A 24,807-nucleotide genomic window follows, 5' to 3' on the forward strand; every position below is an offset into this window, starting at 1 on the left:
CAGGGTTGCAGAGTCTGCAGAAGGTTATAGTCCTTCTTGCTGCCTTTTTTGTCCAAGTAGGAATATTATTTTTTTCCTCTTTGTCTATTGTCCAAAATTAAGAAATCAATTTAACTACAGTTACCTGGAGCTGACTGCATTATTTCTGGAAAAGATCCACAGAATCTTTAATTAGTCACTACAAGCAGAAAGAAACAAATGCAGTGTCCATCTGCTTTGTTTGTAAAACTGCTCCTCCTCATTTGTTCATCAGAACAAAACATTTTCTCTCAGTCAGCAATGAAGCTGTTAAAGTAGAATTGGATTTTCTCAGTCAAGCATGCTTTGCAGAACTTAATACATTAACACTTTTGGTCATCTTCATCAATGCATTCTTTTTTCCATGTTTTTCTCATACAATTTTCCTGTAGCTGATATAGTCAAAGAAATTCTCAGTGCTAATAGACCAGACTTTACTAACACAAAGGAGGTATACTCTTTGTGAACTCTCTCAATTCAACCAGAAAACGTTGTAAGCATTCATTAACATTTTTCAAACTATACAAGAGCAAACAGTGAGTTACCCTACCCAGTAAAACCAACATTTAAACATCTGCTGATTTCAGTGGAACCAGAAAGTATATCTGAAGGAAAGTGCTCTGGCCACCAAGGTCATTCACACATCAGACACATAGTCCCACAGCTTTAGAGTTCATTAAGTCATAAAAACCAAGGGGTTTTATGGCAACTTTGTCACCTGTATCCTTAAGGTTCCTTAAAAATATACTGTGCTGGTCTGGAGATTAAAAGATGTGAGTTCAATGCCTTGAATACTTTGATATCAACAGTGCAAGAGTCACATGTGAGCAGAAATAGATCTGTTTTCACATTCAGCTATAAGCTTTGCCAGAAAGATTCCCACCCCACCTGGTAGCCCTTTCTCATACCAGAAGAAAAAACATACCTTTTTTCTAACTTGTCTTGTAGAGAACACGTTCAATTTGAGACACTTTTAAAAGCTGGCCTCTTTCAAAAGCTCATCTGCCATTTCTGACTTCTTCCTTTTTACATGTGGTAAAACTTCATGTGTATTTTTGTGAAGTATTCCAGGTTTCAAGCAGACTTGGAATAGCTGTTTCTTCATTCCTAACAAAAAGTTTCTCTGAATGCTTAGTAAACCATTACTTTCTACCCATCCTGTTCATCAGCATTTGGGCAGTCTGGTAAGTATCTGAAATGTCAGAATGTTCTAAGCCTATAGAGCATATTTTTAGCCCAAGTAGCACTTAGATTCAGACTTCAAAGTCAAAACAAAACAAACAATACTGGCAATATGCAGTATTACTCCCTCCTGAGCTCGCTTCCTGTGTCATGTTCTTCAAAGAGCTGCACAAATATTAAGAAAGTTCCCCACTTTTCTGTAAGACCAGATATTATTATGGACTTTTAAAATATGGTAGGATTCATGAGGGATGAAAGATTTAAGCAATTTTAACCACACGATACATCAAATCCAGATTGGAACTTGAGCATTATAACTTTACAGAATCAGGTTGCAAGTTGGTGAACACATCACTGACAACCTTTAAAATATGCAGTAAGCATAAAAACTTCCCATGTCTCAGCAATGGAAACAAGTCACATGATCAGTGAGCAGTATTTTACACAGTATTAGTCAGGAAGCACTTGAAGGATTCCAAGTTTAATGAAGGATGGCAACATGTCCTGTGTTTGCAACTTAAATTCTTAAAGACCAGTCCAAGGTTATCAAGACAGAGGTCAAGTCAAGGCAAAAAAAGCATAGATCTTGCAAGGCAAGTCTCAAAGCACAGCAAAATTACAATCCAAAGCAGAGTAGAATAAAATATAAAGCATGCCAGATGGAGATAGTCTAAAAAGCCAGAGAAAACTATGATCCTCCAAATCTTTGGCTGACATCACTTCAAAACTAGTAGAATCCAACATACCCTTCCCACTACTAGTTGGTTATGGGAGTGTTAAGCTGTTCACAATTATTACATCATCAAAGAAGACATTGCTTTAATATGCTGTCAGAACAACATGCACCCCTTAAATATTTCATAAAGAAATGAGAACATCACTGTGAGGGGAAACAAATGGTGTTTTAACATACATCTTGATGGTATCCTTGTATTGCATCATTCAAGGCTCATTGAGCAGGTGCTTAAATAACATATTGAATAACTAAAGTTTCTGGTCTGGAGATGGACCAAAAGAAGTGCGTCATGAAAATGAATCACTCATCTTTATGCTTTATTGTAAATAGCAGTGAAAAAGATCTGGATTTGATAATCAATGCTGAAAATATTCTATGAATGCTGCAGATTTAGTGATTGGTAGGAATAGTTGCTCATCTTGGTGACTGCTGGAAGAGTATTGTTACATACAGATGTTTGCCTAAGAGAGTTTTTCCACTGACTCCACTGCACCATTGAGCAGGTCCTACAGTGCTGCAGTCTAATTTAGTTACAGGCAGATTAGAGAGATTTTCAGTGAGTCTTTAAAGACATGCTCAGACTCAGTGTTCCCACACATCTTCATTCAACCATAACTCGGTACTATTGGTTTTTATGAATAGTAAAAATAGTTTGAATGTGAAACGTTATGAGAACATTTTAAAAATATTTATAAAGGGTGGAATTAGAACATTGTCTCCAAATCCACACAAAGTTTGAATGTCCCACTTATAGAAAAATCACCTCTTTCTCTATTAAATCCCTTATCTTCTTTTACCCTTCAATTTATTTAATAGTAAATCTGTTGTAGGAAAGCCTCATCCTGAGTCACCTCATCACAATATACACAGTAATTTGTCAGACAGATTTTTTTCATACTGGTGGTAATTTCATTGACGTTTTCATCCTGCGATGTTGGAGAACTTTCTAAGCAGCTAAGTCACAGGAAAGTAACTGAGCAAATGGTTATCTGTCAGTAATATGTGAGGAAGTTCTGTCAAGAAACACCAGATTTTCAGTTTTGTGCAGGAAAAAGCTGTTGGACCAGGAATCTGCTGGCTGTTGCAACACCCCTTTGCAGAATCTTGTTCTCATCTTAGGGCCTGTTCCTGTGACAGAACATTTCACAGAGGGCAACACAGGGATAGCCTCCATGAATCCTCATGCTTCAGCACCAAAGACAGGTATGTTCATTGTTGAAGGCTAGCAGTACTTGTTACTCATTCATCTTCACCCTAATGAGGATCAGCACTAACCAGCATTAGCAGATGAATTGAATTGCGTTCGTATACCAGTATACCCTTATGTATATGGAGGTCCAGACTCGAGATAAACCTGTTGAGGCAAATGGATAAAAATAAAAATAATGTGCATGTATGTGAACAATTATATTGCCAGTGAACCAACTGTTGTTATGTACTACAACAGAACCTACTTGAGGTTCTTCCTCTCTCCACCTTTTATAGTCAGCTCCACCAGTTATACTTCATTTGTCTGGACAAACTGTCCAGCAGCAAAGCAAAGACTTTCAAAATACCACAGATGTTTGCTTTTACCTCTCCCATCTCTGCTGGAGTATTGGTAAGGTGAATAATTATATTACAGAATGTGAAGAAAAAAAAATCCAAATCTTGAGTACTCTCTTTTAAATGCAAAAGCAGAATAACTTCACAGTGCTTTCCCCCCACTCTTCCACCCAGTTAGAATACTCAGCTCTGGAAAATGTAATTGGCTGTTGCTCTTTCTGAAATTCCTCAGCAAGACGTCCTTTTACTGAGAGCTGTATGAGCACACAACTGTCTTCTATGAGTGGCAAAAGGCAAACCAAGGAAATGAGAGGCAAAATGGCTCCTGAGACCTTCAGAGAGAACTTCTGGCAAGACAATGATGAGAACTCTCCAGGAACTCTCATATCTCCTGGAGTTGGAGATACAAGATCAAATATATGTTTTATCTCTTGACAGAATTGCCCAAGATACAAGGAGTACGTGATCAATAGCATCTCTATGTCTACAAAAGAAAATTAAACAAAAGGCAAAGACTTTTGGAGAAGTCTGTCATTGCCAGTAACCCAAAACCACAGAGGAGCAATATATTCCCTCTTTGGTTGTGCAGCTTTTCAGTCTTGGGCTCCCTCTTTGGTTTTTATTTCTCTATAATACCCTACCCTGATGCAGACTGTTGTCACTCTGTGTAAACAACAGAAATGTTCAGAGTTTTGGCACTGAAGTTCCAGGTAATGTGTCCCTTTATTTTGCCACTACTAGGCTTTCTGCATGCCTGAAAGTACTGTGGAATAAAGCTACAGACAGTGAAATCCTGCCACCCAAAACATAAAGGAGAAAGAGCAGAATTTATCTTTTAGTCAATCCCTGACTGTACTGTGTTGCCCCTGCAGATACTATTCTGCTCTTTTCCCACTGTATCCACAATGTCAAAAATGATAAGCCAAAAGCTTCTTTTTTTTAAACAGCTGAAAAGATATATTTCCCAAGTCTCCTTTCAGATTTGATTGTACCATTTTTATCACAGATGAGATTAGTTTGTATATGCAAGCACTCTTCCTTCTAGACTCTTTTTTTTAATTAAAACTACCATTTCTCATTTTTTCAATAATTTCCTTTTAATTTTGACAAAATTTTCCTGATTCTTTCTGTTTCTTTTCTGAATTCAAATATTCTATCCAGTTAAATTATCATCTTTATCCAGTATTTAGCATGAAGAGTCTTACTTTTTAATACATACATCATGTATTTCTTCTGTCTAACGCTTATTTTTTTCTTCAGCTGTTTGTACCTCAAGGAAGATTCATATTTCACCAAAATATCCAGAAACAGATGAACTATATACCCCTTCTTACCTTCAAAAGATCATATCTAACCACCTTGTAACATGCTGAGGTATGCAGCCTTCGTCCTGTTTCTCCTGAAGACAATAAAAATATAAATTTTGTCTTTAAAACAGATAATTCAAGCCCTTGACAAGCAACTACAGCAAATACAGGTAATAACCAGGAGACATTATTTCCATAAATGGAGGAAGACACCAGTCTTGAAGCTGTAAGTCTCACGCTCGCATGTGCTTAAAATCCATTAAAATATTCCTTTAAAGAAATAGAGAAAAACATCTCAGAATATCATATGACACAATATAATCTATCAGAGTAATAAATCAAAGATTCTGATCATGATTACAGATATTAACTCTTATTACCTGCAAAAGAAAATATAAGCCAGATATCCTATTTTGTATCCAGAATGTCTCTAGCGGCTTAGCAGCTTTCTAATGAATATCAGCTTAAAATAAGCTCATCTCCTTAGAGAACTGCTTCTGTGAAGGATATATTCCCAGAGAAAATCCATGACTGCTAAATAACCTTTGTTATACTCATATGGCAATGATCTATTGGCCTAGGAAGCATGTACATTTTGTATAATTCTCAGTAAAAGGTATTTTTTCCCTGGGAGGTTTTGAGAAAATATCCCTTTTAAATGTTGATGAAAACTAATTCTCTTTCCTGACTGATTAACAAAAAATATTGCTGCTGTGAAGGAGAAATGTCAATGAATGTGACAGCAATCCAGGTTGTAGAAGAAAGACAATAGTAGAAGAAAGACAAAGCCTGTAAGTGAACTAAATAAAGGTACTTTCAAAACAATCTACTTAGATGATGTGAAAGCTTTTAAAATCTCACATGTAAAAAATTATTTTTGTCACTTATGTGTGTTTCACTCCGATTTATAATAAAGAATCCTAGCAGGCTCATGATGTAATTCTTATTCATCCCATGAAAGCTATTGGAAAGTTACCACATAGCACCTTTTGCTAAATAAAGCAAATCAAAAGAAAACCCATCATTATTTGGATATGCTTTTCTGACAGACATAGTGCAGTAATGGGGAAACTTTTTCAGCAACTAATCTGTACCAAATATAATTACAGTATTTGATAGTTTAGTTTTGACATATTTGTTACTTACCTCATTATCTTCCTATAAACCTAGATCATCATATTTAATTGTATTTTAAAAATCCTTCATCCATGCTGAAAAGTTTTAAGCAGCATTCTTTCCCTTGCTCTTTCAGTACTTCTGGAATATGTTGTTTGATTAGTGCATGCCCTTTCCTCATTTAAATATGCTAAAATACTCACCTCTTCTGATTAGCAGGCCTCCATGCAAAGCCTTTGTGTTGCACTTTCTACTGATTTGTACTGAATTTCACTGAGATCCAAGTATGTGTCTCCTCTTTTCTATTGAACTCATTTATCTTTGACGGTCAGCCTCACATGTGCATTTGGTGTCAAGTGTTGGAGAGAGAAGCAGTCACAGAAAGGCTTCTGCCCCTTAATCTTAATTTTAGCACTGAAGGGAGTGTGGATTCGATGCCTAGAAATTGCCTTTCAAGTCAGCAGCAGAACCACAGATAATTATCAGAGTTTGGATTTGAAAATACTGTGCCAGACAAAAGGCTTCTTGACAAGTCTGCCTTTAGGGGATGGGAAAACGTTGCAGGATGAAAATCACACTGGCCTAGTACAATGAGAAAGTAGTACACAACCAGTTCTTGGGTCAAGAACTCACAGTGACTTCAACATATTGTTGGTACAATTCCTCACCCAGAGCAGGGGAGGGTTGAATAGGTGTCCTGTGTCTTGCTGTCTCAGTATTTCAGGAGCTTTTAATAAAACAAAAGTTCTTCTGCCTTTTTCTTGCTGGGTATCTTTCATTTCAGCTGATTTCAATGCAAATAAAGGGCCAAAACTGTAGTTGCAAAAATGGGGTAAAACCTGGCTTAATGAGGCAGTTGATAGCTCAGGTGGCAAAAAATGAAACCTCCGTTATCCCTTTATCACTGCCACACATTCTGTGCTAACTGGGCAAATGTGGGAGCTCTGCACTGACCAAAGTGTCCCAGAAGGGAAGAGAAAGACTATGCCCAAAATTATGTGAAGAACAAAACCTGGACCTGTATCTTCAAGTCTTCTATGTATATGCTGCAAATCTTTTGAAGGGCATTTAGTGTCTCTTTATTGAGAGACAGTAGAGCTGAAATCACTCAGGTGTCAGCTCTGAAGCTTTAGAATAAGTGTCCTTAACACTCTCACACAGGCACACCTAGTTTTACAGCTCTCAGTCTCTGCTTCCCTCAGATAAACACTCGTGGAACAATGTGCGTTAACCCTGAAAAGTACACAAGGCACACAGCACATCCTACAGATTCAAGAGTCACACCAGCATCTCTGAAGTCAGAACCGAGCCTACGGGCTTTAAAACTCTGTCAACATTTGACAATAGCTGTTCAAACCACTTAGTTGCATTGAAAGCATATGTGAGGGCATCATATTGCAGCCAGCATAATCCATACAAAAACCATACCATCTGCAGAGCATCCAACATCCAAATTCAGCTCTGCAGCTCCATTAAAGCAAAGCCAGGAATGGGTAGTCTTCCTCTGGGACAGGTAGACAAGCTGTCTTTAGTCTGCCTCTATTGCTTTCTTGTCCATGAGGCAGCTTTTGTACCGCTCAGAACTTGTAACACTTACTCCCCAAAACATATCCAGGTGACATGGAGGGGGTGAAATGCCCCCTTCAATCCTTCCATACCTAAAAGCAAAATCAGGTTTGGCCTTAACTGACAGTCAACTAGATGCAATTAAGAAGTGGGAATGGTGAGTAGCAGAGGAAGGAATGCCATCCGTAGCTCACTGATTATTCTGTGGCAAATGAATGGAACAAATACTGGGAATTCTTCTCAGAGGAGAATGCTGAGATCCCATGAGGCAGAAAGGGACCTTTTGGAAGGAAAGTGTTGGCAGGCCAAAGACCCAAATATCTGAAGCTATAATTTTTCAATGTGCAAAAACAATGAAAAAAGAGGAACTAAAAGAAAACACTTTTCCCCTACTAAGGAACTCTGATAAAAAGCATTCTTTCATCTAGCATTTGATACTCAAATGCACTTTCCCATTCACAGTTGGATGGAGATTTTTTTTCAAGTTCAACCCTAATTTATTTATCTTAAAGCAGGCAATGTACTGTAATTTTACAATAAAGGACTCCCAATCAAAGCTTACCTTATCCAGAGGTAATTAATACAAAGATTGTTGAATTAAAGATGTGAGTCTTGACACTTTGGCGGGGGGTAAGGGACATGGTCTCAAAGGCACAAATTATGCCTGAAACAGACCAATTAACACCATGTATCTTCTTTTATGTTAACTTCAATTAAGGTTTCTTAAAATTTTTAAAGTTATTTTCTTCTTTACAATCTCAGAATGTCAGAAATGTACATCAAAGAAAAACGCTTCAGTATGAACACCATAGGTAACGCTCATTTGCACACAAATCTGCATATTGGAAAGGAGTTCAGAGCCCATTTTGCATGAATTATTGCCGGATGTGAGTCAATGAATTAAACAGCTAAAAAATAACAACCATCCAAGTGATTATAAGCTGCACCTACTTATGTTGACATAATGAATTTCAAAAAAAAAAGCACATCAGAATTTGGGTTTAGTTATAGTAGAAATAAATAGGTGATTTAAAATACAGTCTTAGTCAGGTCTGCGTATTTTACAATACTTTTCAAATTCATTTTTCTTATCACGTTTCACATATCCTGCACTGGAAAAAGATTTTTTTTTTTACCAGATGAAACAGAAATGGAAAAATTTTCACACTCCCATGTCTGTTGGTTCTGACAGTAAATCCATTGACTTTTTTTCAGTATGTCATCTATGTAGCTTTTATTCTGCAGTCACCCATCTAAAAGATCACTTTGTCCTTGTGCAATTTCTCTTGCAAGCTGCCACCTCTTCATTTCCCACTGATTTGCCAGGAACTCCTTCTTTTCCTTGTGCCAGTGTGCAAGCAACATATTCCTGAAACTGTCACAGCAAAAAGAAATGTAGGCTAGCATGACTACTGCAGAAATCGATTACTAAAGAAAGAGTTGATTCTTTGAAGGGTTACGTTTTAATCACAAATAAATAACCAACTAAAAAGCAGAAATCCAAAAGTTTTTAATATAAAGCCCTTTGTTTGAGTCAAATTTATTCCTTCTAGGACTTGCATGTGGCTCCCCTTGATTCCAGTGTGCTCACTCCTAATCAGAATGGGCTAGAAACAATAGACTCCTGTGCTGGGGCCTTTTCTTTTCTCTCTCACAACTTCTCCACTTATGAAGCAAGATTTTTTTTTCTGAGGTTGTATGCTATTTGCAATTGGTTTACTGATTGCTTTTATTAATATATTTGGGGTTACAGATTTTTCACCAGAATTCATAATGGGTGTTCCACAGGGCTTTTGCTATACAGAATTCAAACCCCCGATTGTGTGAGTGGTTATATATGTCAATTGGCATCCTGCTTCTCTCCTTGTTAGATGACATCCCTCTTATAAAAAGATCAGTAGCTTGAGAAGTCTGAAATTGACTGCATTTTTCAAAAATCAAGAAACGGCTTTAAGAAGAAAGTGCTAAGTAGGATTGCAAAAATTCTGATTGCACATAAGGGGAAAACGTTCCACAGAGAGAGTGGTTATGAATGGGAGCAGGCTGCACAGAGAGACTGTGCAATCTGTCTGTCCTTAGAGACATTCAAAACATGACTGGAAAAGCTCTGAGCAGCTTGATCTTACTTGGAAGTTTGGTCTGCATGGACCAGAGGGTTGGACCAAAAATCCTCCAGAGGTCCCTTCTAACCTAAATCTGTACATGGCTCTAATATGTGATTCTATGTCCTCAATATAAATGGAAAAAGAAATTGACTGGGCCAAAAGCCTGATTTAGTTAACAGCAATGTCTACTTTTTCCTACATATTCTTTTTGCTCTCCTAATAGCTGCCAAACACACTATGTTGTTTCAGCCAGTGACAATCCAGAACGCATGCCCAGGGTAGAACTTGGGTGTTTTTACGAGCAGCATGTCTGCTGTGGGTTGCACTTTTCTATAGGTTACAACATTTATTATAGTAATTATAGCAGCTTGTCCTTTAAAGAGTTTTAGGAGAAGTGGAGCATGACCCCAGCTTCCAGTACATTAAAAATGACTCAATCATTCCCAACCACCACACACAGGAACAAGTAATGGTTAAGGTCAAATGCAGGTTTTGTATGTACTTTGCTCTCTAAAGACCCTCAAGAGTTTGGTAGTTATAATAAATTTTACACCTGTATTACCTCCATCTTTTTATATTTGTGATCACAGGGCAAAAAGAAAAAAAAAGGGGGAAGAAGAAAGAAAAAGCCAGATCAGCTTAAATTGTAAGGGCTCACATTCCATCTGGTTTAGCTCATTTTTTTTGTCTGAGATGTCAGTATTTTTTAAAGACCAACTGTGATAAAACTTATCTTTGATCAACAATTCTGAAAACACTGGCCCTTGTCCAAAACTCATCTGTTTCTTCAGTTTGGACTCAAACAGAAGACTCTACTTTTTCATGAACTGTGTCCTGAAACTCCTAAAGAACTGCAGCTAAGGGTTACAGGCAACTTGTGCTACCCCTGCTACCTAAGTAAGCCTTTTACTAAAATCAGTAACAGAGCTTGACCTTCTAAACATCCCAAGTCTTGCTTACTGAGATGAAAGAAAATACTATTTGTATTAAGAGTGAATTTTTGCCTTAGTAAAGGAGAAAACCCAATCTCTTTCGGTTTTAAACCAGAAAAATTCTGCCTGTAATTCTGGCTGTTTTGATTCCTCAACTGCAGACTGAGAAGAAAGATTATGATAGCTGATGTTTAGCCAGCCAATGGGATTGTATCAGCAAGTTGGTATTTTCAGTGAAAAGCCTGTGTACAGACACTTACCTGCAAGAAATGCAGGTGAATCTGTGTGCTATTTTACAATTCACAGTGGACCATTGTCCAAAAAAGTGTGGCATCACTGCTTAAAGCAAGCACCACTACCACAGAGTGAAGGGGTTGTCCACTTAGCACCACTTCTGAAGAACAAAAGGTCTGACCAGGAGGCCCAGCCACGAGTGTTTTACCACCATAATACAGAACATGAGTCTAACTTCTGCCTGTTCAGCCTCAAAGAAAACAACAGACATACAAAATAAAAAAAAATTAAAAGTCTCTCCCTCTTTTGCACTCATGCTCTACCTGGACATAAATAGTAGGGATTATCTATGCTGCCATAGGTCATCTGCCAAAAAAAAAAAAAGACTGAGGCCATTGAGCAAGTAGGATAATGCCACACAATATTGTACCAGGGCGGGGTAGTGGAAGAAGGGCTTGTTAGCTGTGAGAATACATATAGGGACAGGTTATTACAGCTATTTAAGCACCTAAACTCCCATTAGAAATAAACTGCAAGGCACCTGAATTGGTGTATTTGAACATCAAGGAAACAGTTAATGCTTTAATCTATGGACAACCCCATATAAACAGAATTGTAAAATTCAGTCAAACATCATCACGAACCAAACTCTACAGAATTCTCACAATTATTATTATTATTATTATTATTATTAGGCCAAATATTCATCTCCAAAGGTAAATGATGATATTGCTCTTACTTCAGTTATTTAAAGCTAGATTAGATAATTCTCCAGGGAATATTTGGGGTGGGGATGGTAGCGGGGGAAGTGAGGACTTTGGCTATAAAAAAGAAATTATTAATGCAGGGAAGCATTACTGAAACAGCAATGCTGTGTTATGGGGTTTTTAGAATCTGAAACTAGGGACATTCTCACTTCCCACAGCAATCTCTGCCATCCCCAGTTGCTCCTATTACACTAACCAGCAATAACACCTTGTGGCTTCTCATTCATCTGCAGTGCTCTAGCTTGTACCTTTCTTCTCATGACATGTCAGAAACAGGGAGATCTTGGGCCCTTTCCCATGAGGTTGTGTGTGGGTTTTGATTCCAAGGTTTACAGCCCACATGCATTTGGTTGATCCAGTAGGGCTTGGACTCTAAGTGCAGAAGTCTCAGAGCAATATGGTCAAGATAAATGCAGTTTGGCACCTCTGTGCTTCAGAATGAGGAATGCATAAGACAGTCTCCAGTCTCCTCAACAAGAAGCACATAAAGATGAGTTACACATCCACTTAAAAGCAGACAACATTCAGTCCATACTTAATAGGCTTTGGAAGGTGTCATGTTTTCTTCTGCATGCCAACATTTGGTATTTTGGTTCAATTAGCTGCAAGAGTAAGTTCAAGGTTAACAAGATGGACAACTGGAAGTAGTGGGACATTCCCCTCACCCCCCTTCCAGTATAAGGATTTACATGTATGCAACTGAAGGTAAAGCAAAGCTAGAAAATATTTCTAGTTAATAAAAATCTGTCTTTGTCCCCCTACCTAAATATAAAGATATGCACCATGTAAAAAGGACAGAAAAGCCAAGCACTTCAGGCAACATGTGCTATCTACAAAGGCAGAACTCCAAGGGAACCCCTAAAAACAGGAGATTTTGGTGCTTTGAGAACCTGGGCCATCTACATTTTATTGTCTCTCTTCGTTTTTTTAATTTGGGGTGTCTCCTTCCTTTGTCTGATTTTTGCTTGCTTGTCTCAAGAAGAATTACTTCTGCCTTGTCAGCTCAATCCAGAGGCAGTGAAAGTGGAAGGTGCTTCTTAATCTGTTGGATTTCTAATTCTGATCCATAACATTACATTACAGGTACCAACAGGCACCAACATACAGTACAGCTTCTCAATAAAACAAACTTTTTCTTCAAGTGTTTTCTTAAAATGAAGTTTATGTGCCTATCAACATGAGCCAGAGTAGTGTGTAACTACACTTTTGAATTCACCAAGAAAATGGGATGTGACACCCAGCATTATGGGATATTCAATTACTTCCAATCCACCTGCACACTTGGCTTGTCAAGGCCAAGTGATTGTGTTCTCGTCCAGCTTCTAACATCCCCAAAAACATCACTGGGCATGAGAGCTTACATTTTCTCTCAGACTTTAGTGTGTAGGTTAAAGTTGAAGCTGAGGAAAATGCTCCATAGATACATGCACCGGAGCTGGGTAGATGGCTTCAATAGGCTGGGTGGCATGCACACATGAAAGCAAACATGCTTGAAGATGGGTAAAACATTCTGCTAGCCTAATTCCCATCCTGCTCTCACCCTTCACTTTTCTTGTGATGAAGCTCCACTTGTCGCATTTGCCTGCAGGAATAGCAGGTGAGTTGGGAGGACAGGTATGTGAAACACCTACAGGAGTGCTATCAAGAAAGCCACTGTTCATGAAAATAAATAATACCAGCACTTCTGGTCTCCCCATGAATGCACAAGGGGATATGATGTGTGAATCATATCACACCATTTACTAATTCTTGCCTCAGTTCTTGCCCTAAGTCCCCACTGCTACTTACTGAATACTAGTCCTTTCTGAGAGTTAAAAAATCCTTGGCATTCCAGAAAGCACAAGCAATGCTCAGACCCCTCTTCTAGTGAAGCCAACATCTTTCTTCTGCCTGATCAATGGTATTTTGCTGCAGTTCACACAGAAGAAAAGCCCAGCACTGTGACAAGTAGACCTTCAGAGACTGAGGCCCACTCCTTCCTGCCACTGCTGTGTGTGGCCTTCTGGCTTAAAAATGCTTTCCTTTTGCTGCAGTCACTATATGTTTTAAGCCAGAAATTTTTGCCAGATTTTTTCAAGAAAAAAATATTCTTCTAAGTATTGTTTAGGCACCCAGGGTGAGGCAGAGTCTGTGCACATGATGCTACAGAAGTTATCACTGCCCTGATTCAGCCACTTGCAAACATGGCACACAAAATTGCTTGTGGCATCTCCACAGAAGACAAGAACCTGAGAAAAGTGAAAGGAGAAATACAGACCCTTCATTTTTTTCCATTCTGAAAGAAAATTTAAAGTGCAGACCTGCATTTCACTCCCTCTGTCTCATGCATCATCAAAGTTCTTTTAGTAACAGTAACTTGATTTTAAGCATAAGAACACACAGAGCACTCCTCCCGCAGCCCCATTCTGCACATACAGATATGCTACAAGACATTTTCCAAATCTCTCCTGCTGAACCCAGTTCAAAATCAGTACATAAACAGCAGAACGCAGGCTACAGTGGCTGTCCACATTAACAGGTTCTTGTTGAAGACAGAATTAGCAGGAAGGCAAGAGGTAAAAAATTACTGTTGCATCATCTCTGACACAGACTCTGAAGCACTGCTGCATACTTCTGATCACTTTTATTTCAAGTGATTTATCTGAAGGATCTCTCAGTTCAGCCAAATACAGGTCCCCAGCATAAAGCAAGCAGACTATATAAACAGTCAGTAGGTGTGCTCTCACCCCTGCTTAATCTTGCCCATTTCCACTCCGCTTGATAGACGCATATTGATTATTTCCTGTCATTCTAATTAAATACATTTGTAGCATTGATGTCTTTAGAGCCATGACTTCTTCCAGGACAATAGTACAAGGAGAAAGAAATCCATGTGACTATTAGGCTAAGAACATTTGACTCTCACAAGTTCTTATTTAGTGGTGAGCGCTGGTGTCAGTGTTCTGTGTCATTGCTAGGCTAGGACTTTAATTCTGGAAATGGTCTTAGAGGAAGCTGCCGTTAGCAGTATCACATCATATGGCAAATTTTAAAGGTGACCTTTGGAAGGCAAAGGTAGACTTCCAAAAGATCATGTTAGGAAATGGAAGCTCTTCCTGAAGACTGCCTAGTCTGTCTCATTGTACTGCTAACTCTCATCCCCGTTAGAGGATTTGCATGTGACACTTCTCAGCTATTCACTGCTCTTTTTTGCACAATTCCTGAACAAACCTGAAATTATAAAGTGGAAAAAAATCTTGGGTTTATTTTGTAGTGTTTAGGTGGCTGCATTCTTTGTTGCTTTTATGATACAGTGAAAACCTGCGTGACAGCTGACTCTTGTGACAGAGCACTTCATTTTTTCACAGTGCTGAGCAGTGCAGAAACAAATCTCAGCTACATACAAAGATGCAGTAATTAAGTAAACTATAAAAGTCCATTGGTTTTGAAGTAATGCTTTCTGTAAAAGTCATGTAGCAGGAGGCAAACTAACCCACAGGTGACTGTCCCAACCACATCTGTAACAGCAAGGCTGCTTCTGTCACACAAGCAAACTCATATTCACTGAATTAAGTCTCAGCTCAATATGTTTTGGAAAAAACAATGCAATTTCAAAGCTGCAGCTGAGAAAGGTGAACATACATATTAAAAGAGTGCACAAAAGATTTCTTGAATTATCTGGTTTTTTTATATTCTCCAATATTCTTGCAGAGCACCAGGCAGAGATACAAACAAGGTAAATACAAGGACAATAATTGCTTCTGTTTATCCAAGAAGTCCAACTTCACATGAAACACTTTTTCTTTAACTCTTCAAGACATAAGTCATTAAATAAGAACAAGAGAGAACATACTCATGACTCAGATTAAGTTAAAAACAGCAGTATAGTTTCAGTCTCTTTTTACATCATTTTGCCAATGTTTCATTGGAGGGAATCTTATCTGTACTGCAGCTGGTTAAAAGGGACCTGATTCGCCACTTCTTCCTCTCCTTCAGAGAGTGATATCTGGGAAAGCCATCAAGCCAGGAGGACAACACACAGTGAAAATAACTACTAGAGATGCCAGGCAGTATTAACAGGAGCTCAGGGAGAGGTTCAGAAATTAATTACATCTAAGTAATTAAGAATGTCATTTTCTTGCAAGTCTTGTCCTCTAGCCCTTGCCCAGGACTCGTGGATAATACTTTTGCCCTTCCAGCTAATTGCATTTAGGACAAAAAAGAAGATAATTTCACATTTTTCTGAATTCCAGTGGGTTCAGACTGGATCCAGTGAAAAAAGTCTAATAAACTGCTCGTGTGAAGAACAAGTTCAATATTATAATGTATTGAAATGCTGATTTAGGTACCGTATCAGTAGATTATACTGTCATCTAGTGGCAACTACTTAACTTGCATTCCAAAATACTGGAGACCAGTCTACAGACTGCGGATTCGTATCAAGGAATTTTCTCTCGACCAGCTCTCGAAAACAGCCAAATATTCAAGGAAACTTTCAAGGGCTTTCACCATAATAATGGAAGACTCGGACATACATTGTGATCTTGATCCTCCTGCACACGTTGAAAATAAAAAGCCCCTATAAACTGTGTCACAAGATGCATAACCCCTCTAAACTTAACCTACTTCCTGAATAGTGGAAGGTAAAAATCATGAGCTAAAAGTTAGAGAAAAGCCAGAGCCAAGATGTAAAGAAAAATATATTAATCCCTAACACATCACATGAGGAACTATCTAGTGCTATTCTACCCTGTTTTATAGGAATGCACTTTACTTGAATGTCACTGACATCACAATGCATAAGGTCAAATATTAACCTGGAAATAGATTAAGCAATAAACTTTTTTTCCTTCACATGAACTTCCAGATGTTCAGAGAACAGAAGTAAATGGAAGCAAAAGGACAAAATCATTGCTAGAGGAATATGAGCAGTGGTTTAAGCATGATTAAGAAACCACAAGCTTGTTTAAGAGCCACAATTCTAAGTGTCCACCTCATTCTAACATAAAACTGCCCATAAAGCAGTTGATTAAATGATTGTTAGAATCAATCCACTATTGACAGAGACAGACAGAAAGAGCACAGTGGTATTAAACAGTTTGCCAAGCTAAAGTACTGACCAGTATGCTCAGAGAAAACTAGCAGTTTTCAATATTCTTGTGCCACCAGCCAAAGCATATAGTCTGGAGTGCTCTGCTATCTTTTCCTTTTCTGAAGGATAGTACAGATACAAAAGAGATCTGAAAAAGAAGTCCAAGGAGAAGAAGTGGGGAAACAGCAAAAAAGAGCAAATTGAGCAAGCACTGAAGGATGGACCCTAGGGAAAAATGTACAAGACCTTTGGGGCCAGATGCTGGCTGGAAGTGAGGAGTGTGGACACAGATGCTGTTATTGCTCTTTAATCATTCTGGTGTCTGGAGACAGGGATGAGTAAGACTTGGGGGAAGGGAAGATGCACAGCCCTGTCTGTGCCCTTGTCCTGCAACACAGACCCCCTGCATCCCTCTCCCATAGATATAGTTCAATCTGCCCAGGGAAACAGGCGTTTGTACACCCATATCTGCACCCAAGAAGCAGCTCCTTTTTCTGCTTACAGCACCACAGATTTAAACAGCCCTTTTGAAGATGGGTCAGGACTCTTACAGGCAGGTTCTGTCTGCAGGACTGTGCCAGCATAACGATAGCTCACATACAAAGTGTCTGTGTAAGAGAAAGCAGGCATGAAAATTAACTTCTAGCCTGCACTGGGAAGGTGGTTTTTCAGATATGTTGCTATTTTGGTAATTTTTGTTGGGATTTTTTTCTGGGCAGATGGTCACACTGTTTATCCAGACTATTTTATATTCCATTTCTTGCACATCCTGATATTTTGTTTGCTTTTGTGGATTGCTGTGGGAGAGATACTAATGTTTGCTGGACTAGACCTCTGGGTTGGACTTGTGCAGATGTCCTGGTTGTGAAATCCTGTGTTCTCCATTACCTATTATCCATCTCCCAAGACATCTAGTTCTCCAGTGAATTCTGTTTTTATGGCTGTAACAAGTAAATTTTCTGGCTTTCACAACTCATGATAAACAGCAGAGTTCCACAATTTATTTATATTTTTGCAATTTGCACAAATGAAATGATCTACAGGAAGGGATTTTCAGTAGTATAAATACATGTTATCACAAAGAACACATTTGTAACAGCATTAAAGAAACTTCAAAACTAAAAAGCATTTTGATTGCAGCAGGCCATTTAACATGCATGCCCCTCACTGAAATTAAGCTACATTAGCTAATCAGTGAAGAAATAAGAGAAGCAATATCTTGGTGTGAATTAACAATGCTGGGTCTGCAAGACAGTTAATTGAGATCTGAAACATAGGGAATTACAAACAAGAGACCAAAATATTCAGAACTAGAACACATTCTAAAGTCTGACAGCACTCTTACTTAACAAAAAATTTCTTCTCTTTTCATCAGAAAGGCATGACCGAAAAATCAAATACCAAGGGATAACAACTCATTTATCTCACTGCATTTGTAGCTCAGATTAATAAAGAAAAGTGCAAAAGGAGGGATAATAGTTTTTTATCCTGTGTTTACACAATAATACAAACCTGTATTATCATATAGTTACTGCTGCCCATACTCACTGCCACAAAAGCAAGCAGCCTTAAACAAGAAACTCCTGTGCTAGGCACTGCACAGAAAGACACGGGCCTTCTTTAGATACCATTCAGGAGACAACAGATGGATGGAGATAGATCATGTTCTGCAAGGACTTAAGGACCAGGCAGGAAGGACCAGTCCCAGGGCATGGACAGCCCAGCTCCACACTGCACTTTGAGAACAGCACTTAATCAAGGATAATAACACCCTCCACAAGGGATAATATGATGAATTGTCTCCCCTTCATAGACGATAAGACAATCTCAGCAAAAATACTCCTTGAAAGAGTTTTATACATACAGATGATGCTGATGATTGTGCTGAACTGAGGCAGGTCAGGGAAGCCTGTGGATCCCACAAGGCTGCCTCAACTGTCCAGGTATGATGTCTGGAAACCAAAAGCCTTTCAGCATATGCTGTTCACACATACATCTCTTGCACATTCTGTGCTCTGCCCAGCTCATGACAGAGCAGGGGCCTGGCTTGAGTGTGCCCATCCTCAGGCCCTCGCCTTAACTAGTGAAGATGGTAGCCCCATGACACAACTTCTCTGCTATAAGCTTATAATTTAAGGCACACTACTAGATAACTTCAGTTTTAACTGCTGTGACAGCACAAGAATTACCAACCTAATGCTCATTTTATACACTCTTATAATCTTGTACTGATTATACATTCCACTTTTTCACTATCTTTTATATAATTAACTCTCAATAGTCAGGGCAATGGGGAAGGCTGGAGACAGAACAATCCAGATAAAGAAATAACATGAGTCTTCACACAGATAATCAAAAGTTGACTGTCCATGTTTACACCTTCAGTGAGCTCCACTGCTGCTCTTCTGTTCAAAAATTCCAGTCCTTGGGTTGCTTAGGACTGAGACTGTGGTAACTAGGTTAAAAATTTGAAATCTGATCTGTCTTGTTAAGGGACATCTTGTCTCCCATGGATGTAGTCCTTCAACTTGTAGTTAGTGAAGGTAGAAATCATGACTGGTATCTAACACTTTGCAGGATATAAGATTTCTAGCAGCCCACACTCCTGTGGAGATGGAAACTAATGGAAGGCATCTAGCAGGCTGCATATGCATGCTTCACTTTCTTCAAAGCATTCTCATCCATTGTTGGACTGAGACAAATACTGGGCTGGTTAAACAATCATTTCTGGGGCACTTATACAAAATCAAGCTGTGCTTTATTCCCTCAGAACTTGTTAAGGAAAAATAAAATAAAAAGACTTTTAATTTTCCTGCCACAGCAAAGAAACATTGCCCCAACTCTTCACAATACAGATAGCAGTTCCTCTATCTTACTACTGCAGTCACAGAAGGGTTTGATGTGCTCTGAATTTTATTCTAACAAAGAAGTGAAAGTAATAGAATCAGAAAAGTCAGGGAGATTTTGTGACATTTTGAAAGGTGCTCTGAAAGTCTGCCATTTTAAAAAGATATTATGTCCCATTCGAAAACCTGGTCTCCAAGGCCAACCCCAGAAAACAAGGCAAATTAAGAAATTACTTAAGAACATAGTGCCTGTTTTCAATACTGACTGAGAAGGACAGGGGAAAAGTGCCACATGACCAGTGAGTCTGGAAGACTTTAGAGTTCGAGGCTTCATCTGCAACACAGAAATTTAATTCAACAGCTCCTTCTGGTTTCTGACCCCCACCACCAAAAAAAAAAAAAATAAAACAAAACAACAACTTGTTTACTTCAAGAGTTTTTGGGCATTCCAAAAGAATCAAATTTATTTGTTTGCACTGCTCCAAAGAGTTTCAGAAGAAAACTGGAAATGTGCCTGGTGCTGCATATAATCTCAAAGAATTTACAATCAAAATGGATGAGATAAATGTATTCCAGTTTTACAAATGTGCAACCAAAGCCTCAAATTACACAGAAAACCCATTAGAGTTAGAAATTCAATCTTCATTCTTGAACCTGATTTGAAGCCTTACCTACAAATACCTCTATCTTTTAATCATACAAATTTACTTTATAATTGGCCTCATTTACAAAGGTTATTAAATTTGACATCTGAATATAAAAACTGACACAGTTTAAAGAATTAATAGGAGAACAAACAATGTAGTCTTGTGTCCAGGGCAGATTGCTACAGATGAACTTCTGCTGAAGTTCACCAGCAGAGGAGCTCCTCTTGGCTAAGGACCAGTGCCAGCCAAGGGAAACTAAAGAGCATTCAGCTGGCTGGGGCTGGGACAAAACTAATGTGCCATAACCGTGTGCTAGTATATCAAGACTTGTTCTCATTTAGACAACCCCTCGTACAAAAATGAACAATCTTGAACAGCAATATCTTAGTTATGAGAAGATTGAGAAGTAATGGCAGAGAAGAAGCAGAACCACAGGTGACAATAACACTGGCCATACATGTGGTGAAGCACTCGATGCTTGTTCTGTCCCTTCCCCTGCACTATGGCCAGGGGAATGAAAAATATCTATCCTTTAAGTGCTCTTTAAGAACCTATATTCTCCTACAGAACAAGACCTTGTTGGCTGCCATGTCTCACATGAAGGGTGTAGGGCAGGTGTTCTACACTGCTGATGGAGTTTCCCTTACTCTGCTATGTAATATCACCCTGCTAATGAAAGAAAATGGAATTGCACTTTCTATTTAGGAATGTCAGACTCGTATGGCCATGAAAATCACAATGCTGCTTCATTTATTCTCTACTCTGACTGTAATAAGTTTTCTATTGTTCTAATAAATTATATATATCTTCAAAGTGAGTGCTTGGAGTAGATTTAGATCCTAATGGTTAGTGCACTATTTTTCTCTTGCTACACCAGAGAGACACGAAGTGACATCCTCATGGAAGTTTTGTTCTAATGAATTTCCAGAATTTAGCTAAGTAGATGTAAAGGATGGATCTCAGAAGTTACTAACTGGAAATTGGTCCTGACTGTGAAGGATGTGAGCTTCCCTTGGGGTGAATTTGCTTTTCAGTATGCTCAGAGGGATTTGTTCTTACTGCAGATCTCACAGATTAATCTGGTCCCTCTGAGGCATTTGGAGAAGATTTGAGCCAGGCTCTTCTAGTCATATAATGCCTTCCAGAGCTATATATCTTCTAATAGCCCCCAAAATCATGTCTCCTGCAGAACTGATCATATCTTCTGGTTTTAGGCAGTTCCACGAAGAGCAGGGAGTCAGACTCGATGATCCTTATGGATCCCTCCGAACTTGATTTTAATTGCAAATAAAGTATAAAATAAAGTGATAAATTAGGCATATATCCTTGCTTACGAATCAGCTCTTATTTCTACTGATGTTTTTGTTCATAAATTGTTGCAAATAACTTGGACAAACAGGAGGTGGTTTGCCTGGATCATTTACTTTGAATATTTGACATTTGTAATTTACACTGGGTGAGTCTTACCTTAGATCAATAAATAGTCAGACATTTGTCCTTCTTGATTAGATGATAAAATTTAATGAGAGAAGATACAAATAGATAATGAATAATTACAGCTTGTTACATTAATATTGCATTACACATTACTTAGCCCCAAACCCAGACATTTACAAATCCATTGTAATTGACAAGCCACAGTTTAAGAGGCCAGCAGACATTGTCAAATGCAAGATGAGTGTAACCAAATTTCTTCTAAGTTCTTACATTGCAGCATCCAGGCAGCTTTAACCTATACTGCTGTGATGTCTCTAAAAAAATAAGGTTATTCATATACACAATCGAGTTTTTTGTAAGGCACAGAGACACAGAATTGTAAGACTCACATTTTTCCTATCACTTTTCCTTTCACCTAAAAATTACACTCATTCAGTATATTTCTGCAGAAACTTCACTAAAGATTTTCCTTAAGTACCTTTTTGAATAAGGGCCAAAAATCATAAAATTAAGAATTTGAGACTATAGAAATAAAATTAATAAGCTAGTGTGCCTGGGAGAGCTTATAAGAAACCACCATAAAATAATAACAACAGTAACAATCTCATAAGAAAAGGAAGGGCGGTGTGCACATATGTGTGTTTATGTTTATACTCAGTTACTTCTGGAAAAGTGTATTACACAATATAAGACAGTAAAGCATCCATGAAAATTATTTCTAGAAAACACAATAAAGACCATACTGAACATACTAATATAATAGCTGCTAGGAATAATTTCATGTATAAGGTACACTCTTTCTCACATCATGTGCATTCTGTGGCTTGCAGGACTGAACATCCAGGGCACGATGGGGTATGAGGGAGATACCTGCTGGTACAAAGGTACCATATGAAGTCAACTCTACATTCTTCTGGAGCTGGTTAAAAACCTCTTACAGGGAAAATTATCAGGGAAAATTATGCATAACATAAACTCACACATAAAAACTTTCAAGGTCCTGATCCACAGTCCACCAAGACAGTGAAAATCTCCTTTACTTTTGATGAGTGTGGCATTGCCTTTCCTTTTTTTTTTTTTTTTTTTTCTAATTTGTTACCTCAGTCAAATCCAGCTCAGCTCTTCAATTGTATGATGAACCCAGCTTCATAAAACTATTTCATGACCTCTAGAAATTAATTTTCTATCTAAAAATGGCAAGGTTTTGAAATAGTCGCAACATGAGATGTTTGCATTCTGGTCTTTAGAGACCATAGATTCAAATGTACTTATATCCCGTTTTTAAGTGTTTCCTTCATTCTTAAGACTTTAAAAAATCATTCTGCTTTTGTTAATGAAAACAGGTACTCTTACACAGACCCTTGCTCCAAGGATCTAAGGCCTTAAGACAGACATATTTAATGAAAGTACAATAGTTAACTTGTGTTGTCTTATAGTTAACTTTTGTTAACTATGTTAAAGAAAGCTGAGCCATAGATCTGCAGGAAATAGCATCACTAAACAGTAAATTTGGCATAAACTGATCTTCTAAGGAGTGAGGATATTTGTCAAGTCAAATCAAGTCTTACAGACTGTTTTAGCCACAAAAAATGAAGAAGGAATGTCAGAAATGTCAAAACACTTCTCAATATTTTTTCAGAAACATCGACACCTTGTATCCTCATTTTCCAAATAAGACACTGATATTTTCTTTTGGAAAGGCATTTTTTTCCTTAAAAATTTAACTGAAGCTCATAAAAGAGGTGTAAAATGGGTTAAATAAACTGATAATTAAACACAAGGAACTGCCTGAAGCTAGCTGGTTTTTTAGCTAGCATTGTTTTTTAAAACCAAAATCTTCAAATCTGTTGTAACTAGCTTCAAGGAAACCCATTGCTTCTTAGCTGTGAGTAGCTGAAATTATTAAGAAGGATTTGCCTCCCTAAATTTGACTGCCAGTTTTGACAATGTTTCCTCAATGACCTCGAGTACATCACTCAACAATCTGTGCTTCACCTTCCTTGTCTATATACTTGGATTTCACTTGGATTGTATTGAAATCATCTCATGTCAAGAATAGCATTTACCAGTAGGGATTGTCATTTACTTATCAGTTTACCTGTGACAAGGCTGCCCTGTAATGTCATTGTCATCTTATTAACTGGGAAAGCAGAGCTTTAGATGCATTTTTATCCTATAGCAGCTTGGTTGGTGTGGTTATTTCCATTCCTCTAAGTAACCAAGTCATTTTTCTAGCATGTTTGTAAGCATTCCTAAATTTGTTCAGCTCACACTTGCCCCTTGGTGTTTTCTTCAAAAATAATTTTATTTGACTGTGAAAAATAATAAAGAGAAAGGCTGTTCAATGCATAGTGCAGAACATGACTCCTTCACTGCTGGGGGAGGTCTCTTGCCTGACCTACTGCATTCTCATGCTTTTTGCTTTCCCCCTTTCCTCTCAAGGAAATTAAATGAGTTTCCACAACTGAGCTTTAACCACCAGTAAAACACCAACCCTCTGGCACAGGCCATTACCAGCAAGGCAAAGCAGCTCACACAGAAGCAGGTACTTGTGCCTAATCTGTGCTCTGGGACCTCTCAGAAGTTTTGCAATATCAATTACTGGGGCTAAGCCTTCAGGAAGGTATTTACACACAGCAAGTTTCCAAATTCACTTGCTTTGTATGACACTTGGTGGTCACATGGGCTGCCAGGTGGCACAGGACAGGGACAACACGAGACCTCTGCTCCCAGGGGACCTGTGAAGGATGTGGCCCTGCTGCAGGGCACAGCAGCAGCCACAAGTAGTGCAATTTCTCAAGCATTTTATGAAAAAAACTCTCTCTTCCAGCAACAATCAAGGACCAAAAATATTGGACAATTCCCAGTATCTGTGAGTTTCATTTTGGAGCCAACAGAAGAATTTGGCTCCTTAACCATAAGAACCTGAACAAATGTGTTTATCTAAATTACACACAGATTATTTTCTACAATGCAAATGACCTCTTGCCACATTTGCACTCTTTCTAGGACCAGGAAAACTGCCCTACTCTGTCCTGCCTCAACTCCTAAATAAAACAGCCCAGGGACTATTCTCTCTCACATCCCCACTATTGAATTCTCCCCAAGCAGGATAGCCAAGTCCAAATCATCATAGGGCAACAGCCCCAGGCAGACACTGGGCTGCCCAGCAGAGCACCCGACTGCCCCAGCCAAAGCCAACATCCAGCCCCTTGCTCTGGCTCCAGTTCCTGTAATGCTACTGGAACACCTTGGGGGAATCAACAAACTTATCTGGGAGAGAATGTCACTGCTACAA

The 24,807-nt window shown here is 38.5% G+C and overlaps 1 protein-coding gene across 6 annotated transcripts in view; it reads right to left on the reverse strand.

The window, feature by feature from the left end:
• Positions 1-1,457: 1,457 nt before the first annotated feature.
• LOC134548098 (taperin-like) overlaps positions 1,458-24,807 on the reverse strand; it is a 51,547-nt gene continuing 28,197 nt past the window's right edge. For 2 of the 6 annotated variants that reach the window (XR_010079703.1, XM_063392470.1), the window contains one exon: positions 17,597-21,342. Coding sequence is in view for 2 of the 6 variants with exons in the window: in XM_063392470.1 (XP_063248540.1) it covers positions 21,326-21,342 (17 nt within the window). In the remaining 4 variants the exon portion in view is untranslated. Of the gene's footprint in view, positions 3,291-4,815; positions 4,881-17,596; positions 21,343-24,807 lie in introns of those variants that run through there. The other 4 variants (XM_063392469.1, XR_010079700.1, XR_010079702.1 and 1 more) reach the window with 4 other exon arrangements.

This window comes from Prinia subflava, chromosome 3 (genome assembly GCF_021018805.1).
Source record: "Prinia subflava isolate CZ2003 ecotype Zambia chromosome 3, Cam_Psub_1.2, whole genome shotgun sequence".
NCBI lineage: Eukaryota > Metazoa > Chordata > Aves > Passeriformes > Cisticolidae > Prinia > Prinia subflava.